At 37.7% G+C, this 5,502-nt stretch overlaps 1 protein-coding gene across 1 annotated transcript; it reads left to right on the forward strand.

Annotated features, from left to right (window-relative positions):
- The first annotated feature begins 2,102 nt into the window (after nt 1-2,102).
- LOC128577584 (uncharacterized) lies at nt 2,103-4,113 on the forward strand. The gene has a single exon (XM_053579841.1). It carries the CDS (start codon nt 2,215-2,217, stop codon nt 4,111-4,113), a length of 1,899 nt encoding a protein of 632 aa, XP_053435816.1. The 5' UTR covers nt 2,103-2,214.
- Nucleotides 4,114-5,502: the final 1,389 nt, after the last annotated feature.

The following is a 5,502-nucleotide window of genomic DNA, read 5'->3' on the forward strand; positions in this document are numbered from 1 at the left end:
GATCTTCAAACTCGACAAGTCCCAAATGCTATCAATTCTCATATAATTTCCCTTGTCAGCATTCTGTCGCTCACAAACTCCAGCCATTTCAGATCTTCTCCACATTCTTGAAAGCGATCAAGTCCCTACCTTTTTACCCCATTTGAACAGACGACCTCACCTCCTCTTCAAAGAGAAAATCATTATCAGAAGAGAGTTTCTACAACTTCTTGCTAAACAAATCTTGAGGTAGATAAGATCTACTGATTTTACTACCCAAATAACTTTCAAATTCATTAATTTTTTTTTTCAAACTCATTCACTTCTAATTACTTCTCTATTTTGGGTCACCATCCTCTTACATTTGAATGACTGCAGCTGTCCTCTGGTTTTCTTTTCTTTTCTTTCTTTCTTTCTTTTTTTTGAGACAGTCTCACTCTGTCATCCTGGGTAGAGTGCCATGGCATCATCATAGCTCACAGCAACCTCAAACTCTTGGGCTTGAGCAATCCTCTTGCCTTAGGCTCCCAAGTAGCTGGGACTACAGGCATGCACCACTAGCATCCAGCTACTTTTTATATTTTTAGTAGAGATAGGGTCTCATTCTTGCTCAGGCTGGTTGCCAACTCCTGAGCTCAAGTGATCCACCTGCCTCAGCCTCCCAGAGTGCTGGGATTATACGTGTGAGCCACCAAGCCCAGCTGTCCTCTGATTTTCTTGAGTAGATTTTCTTCACTCCCACTGGAGTGGAACATTATATTTACTTTCTCTGATCTGCCTTCACACCTAAGTTTCCCTGTGTTTGGAATACCTTTTCTTTTCTGTAAAACCCTATATCCTGGCTAATTGCCTGCTTCTTTGTTCAGGTCTCAACCTACTTCTCAGTAGGAACTTACTTGAATCTCCAAACAAGGTTAAGATCCCGTGCTATATATTTTCATAGCAACCTGTACTTCCTTTTTTTTTTTTTTTTTGCAGTTTTTGGCTGGGGCTGGGTTTGAACCCACCACCTCCGGTACATGGGGCCAGTACCCTACTCCTTGAGCCACTGGTGCCACCATGTACTTCCTTTTTTTATAGCACTTATATATCCTGCATTAGTTATCTGTTGCTGTGTAACACATTCCTCCCCAAAAGTTAGTGGCTTGAAACAATAAAACATTTATTATCTCAATTTCTGTGGCTAAGTGGTTTAGCTGGAGAATCCTGACTTAGAATCTCACATAAAACTATAAAGAAGCTTGGGCTTTCATTCTACAACCTGCCAATTCTCCCTTCTGAAATCAACCATATTCTGACTCATTTGATCACAATGAGGTGGAATTGTAAGGACATCAAGAGACAGAGACAATCAGAGGGTTTCACATGCCCTTTACTCCTTGTCAAATTCAGTGTTTAAACACTTTCCAGATATTAACAGCCTGAAGGTAGGAATCACCAGGAACCCCAATGATGCAAATTGTAGTCTGTAGTGCTTGGAGTTGTTGGTAGTCATGGCAGTGATTTCCTCACCAGACCAGTGGTGTGCTTTTCGATATTATTTTTATATTCTTTGCCTTGAGCCTTGTTCTCCATCCCTCCCAATTATTCTCCAAATTCCTTTAATAAATCTGTTCTCTGCTTAAATCAATTAAGGTCAGTTTCTGTAGTTTTTAACTAAGAACGGTGACTAATATGGAGAAGTAGAATTACTTTCCCAAATTCACTCAATCAGCAAATCATGCAATTTTACCTAAAACATGAGTATATCTGACTCCAGGGCCTAGATTCCTAACCCTTATCGCCCTTCCTTCCTAGGCACAGTTTTCTGTTCAAACAACAAGCCTTTTCATGCCTCAACTACCTCCCTGACTGCAGCATAGCCTTGACTTAATCCATAAGTCTGAAAAACTTACATGGAATCTCTAATGTGTAAAAAACAAGTCTTAGGTTTGGGGATGGGGGTGGAAGCTGACATGGAGATGAAAAGGGTGCTATATTCCTGTCAGGAGAGCAAGTGAACACTCATAATTTAAAAACCAAGTCAGGTGACCCTGAGAGGTTGTGACGCGCAGTGCGTGGATAAGTCATCACGCGGTGCGTAGATAAGTCGTCACACGTGCACAGGCGCTCAGAGTAGAGACCTGCCGGAAGCCAAGATGGCGCCTACGTGGTGTTCAGACAACAGTTGGCACCTTATCTGTATCTAAACGGGGTGTTTTGGAAGGGATTGAGGCAAACGCCTTCTCTGCCGCCATGGCCCGGCATCGGAATGTCCGTGGCTATAACTACGATGAAGATTTTGAAGATGATGATCTCTATGGCCAGTCTGAAGAGGATGATTATTGTATTTCTCCATCAACAGCTGCTCAGTTTATTTACTCACAAGGTGACAAACCTTCTGTTGAACCTGTGGAAGAATACGATTATGAAGATCTAAAAGAGTCATCCAATTCTCTTTCAAACCATCCACTGACTGGAATTGATCAAGTTCGACTTTATTCATGCCTTGATCACATGAGAGAAGTACTTGGTGATGCTGTGCCAGATGAAATACTCATTGAAGCAGTTCTGAAGAACAAGTTTGACGTGCAGGAGGCTTTGTCCGTGGTTCTGGAACAAGATAATGTGCAGAATTTGAAGGACAAGAGTGAGGAAATAGTATCTACAGGAAGAATAGAAAAAGGAGTCTTATTTTCTTCCTCTGACATTTCAGCCAGTAATGTTCAAAGTTCTTATCCTCAAACAGCAAATCATTTGAATTGCAATAGGAAACCCTTTGATTTTTCTAGCTCAGTAGCAAAATATGGATTATGTCGTAATTCTTCAGTTCCCAGTCACTATTCACATCATAGAAGAAAGAAACTTGACAGACCTAAAAGTGAAAAGAAACTAGAATTATGTAAGTTAACAAAAGACTTTTCACTAGCTGACTTAATTCATGATATACCAAGAGATTCTTGTAAAAGTCAGCAATCAGTCATATTATCATCCACAGATAGTCTGGGGACTCTAATTTCAAAGGACCTAGGTGCTGATTTGTTAAGACCTCATGCATCTGAATGTGTTTCCAAAGATGATTCTGGATTAAAAGAAATACCAGATTTAAAGTTCTTAATGATAAAGAGCACAACACCGAATAATTCTTTATTTGTTCAAAATAATTCACTACCTGATTTCCAAAGCATTCCAATACAAAACAGCTTAGGAAGTTCAAATAATTCTTTGCACTTAACTAGCTCATTGGAAAATACAACTCTTGATACTTTAAATGCTAGTAAAAAGACTGAAATTGGAAGTGTTTCTTTAGGTGAACAAAATGCCAAGAATTACATTTTAAATAATGACAACTTGCAGTTTTTTCATCGTGAAAATCCATCCCTAAATGAACTGTTTCAGGAACACAAAGAAAATAATCTAAGCCAATGCTTTACTTTATCTGATCTTTGTAACCAGTCATCTGCCAGTTTTATAGATTTAAGTTTGGGATCTTGTCCCCTGTCAGAACTGGCAAATTGTTCTCAGTCTTCAACTGGAATATCAGAATTAACAGGATCTCTGTCATCTTTGGCATTTCATAAAGCTTCTCCCACAAGAGACCTTGAGAATTTGTCGCTTTCTGATTTGATTGCAGAAACAATTGCTGTAGACAACTCTCCGATTATGAAAGATCCCTTTGAGCTCAGTTTATCTGAAATGAGGTCTCCAGGAATAGATTTGAATATTGATCTTAGTGTCCTTATAAAAACCGCAGATTTTGCTCCAAAGCCTATAGTAGACAAGTCAGTTGCTCCACCATCAGAAACTAAAGTTCCAAGTTCAAAGTTAGGTAAAAATTCCAATTTTCCTAAGTATAATAAGAAAAACAATAAAGGCCCTTCAACTAGGAAACCACCTTTTTCTCTCTCTTGGACCAAGGCCCTTGCTGCTAGACCTTCAGCTTTTGCTTCAACTTTGTGTCTTCGTTACCCACTGAAAAGCTGCAAGCGACGCACCTCTGACCGCTATAAGACTTTTCTTTATAGCAGACAAGTTCAAGACATAAAGGACAAAGAAATAAGTCCTCTTGTAGCAATAACACCATTTGACTTCAAATCAGCATCTCCTGATGACATTGTAAAAGCTAAACAAAAGAAAGCATTTACTAGAGAATAGTAATAAAAGGAAAATTTGATCACTCCTGTAGAGTTTTTATTTTTAATTTAACGTCTTTATAGGATCACTTTATATTATGGGGTTCAGTTGTGATTTTTATATCAAAATTGTCTTAAGTCAGTTGATAACAACTTCTCTTGGTATATATTTTTTGCACCAAATTTTTTTTTACAAACTTCTTTTAGTGATAACTGATAGTTGATAGTCTATGATGAGTATATGTTTACAAAGTACATATGAAAACTTGATATTGTGAAATCAACCCTCAGATATTTTTATTTGAAGCATTTAACTTTGTAAGTTTTTACGATGAGATTTTTTTCTATGAAATATTTTTGTGCGTTGTTCTTAAACAAATATACCAGCACTTGTAATTATTATAGTTCAGTGTGAAGATTGTTCTTATGATATGTGGCACAGGATAGCTGAGACATAATGTAGCCTTGCTATCATTCCTAGTTTCATTATTTTTCTGTAGGTAAATACTAAAATTTTCTATTAGAAAATCTTAAAATTCCAGGCTTTTGAGAGTATTATAGAAGCTGTTGCAATACATTTTTAATGATGATATAATAAAAATCTTTTAAGGGACCATGTCAATATAGAAATTGGATTAATGAATTATTTTTATACATTTTCAAAACCATTTGTCCTAAATATACCCTTTAAAATAAATATATAGAAAGTAAAAAAAAAAAAAAAACAAAAAACACAAGTTAGGTAAAATCAGTGCCATTAAAGGGCCAGAAATTACTGTGGGGAGCAGAGTTTCTAGAAGGAAGAGATCACATCCGATTGGGTAAACCAGAAAAAAACAAGGAGATGGCATTAAGTCAGACCATGGGAACCTCTACAGGACTAACTACTCGTTCCCTTCAACAAATACGTTAAAAAGATTAAAAGGAGTGGGTGGCGCCTGTGGCTCAAGGAGTAGGGAGCCGGTCCCATATGCCGGAGGTGGCAAGTTCAAACCTAGCCCCAGCCAAAAACCACACACAAAAAAAAAAAAAAAGAAAAGAAAGATTAAAAGGAGAGAAAGAGGGGGTGCCGAGAGATTAATAGATAGTACTGAGACTTAGTGACTAATTGCAATGTGTGAATCTTTTTTTTCCTGATTCAAACTAACTGTAAAAACACATGTTAATAATAGGTGCACGGAATGGTTAATAATATTAAGAAATTTCTGCTTATGTTTTTAGGGATATGATGATAGAATTGTGTTTCTTTTCTTTTTCTTTTTTTTTTTTTTGTAGAGAGAGAGTCTCACTTTATCACCCTCGGTAGAGTGCTATGGCATCACAGATCACAGCAACCTCCAACTCCTGGGCTTAGGTGATTCTCTTGCCTCAGCCTCCCAAGTAGCTGGGACTACAGGCGCCTGCCACAACG

This window comes from Nycticebus coucang, chromosome X, assembly GCF_027406575.1.
Source record: "Nycticebus coucang isolate mNycCou1 chromosome X, mNycCou1.pri, whole genome shotgun sequence".
NCBI classification, from domain to species: domain Eukaryota; kingdom Metazoa; phylum Chordata; class Mammalia; order Primates; family Lorisidae; genus Nycticebus; species Nycticebus coucang.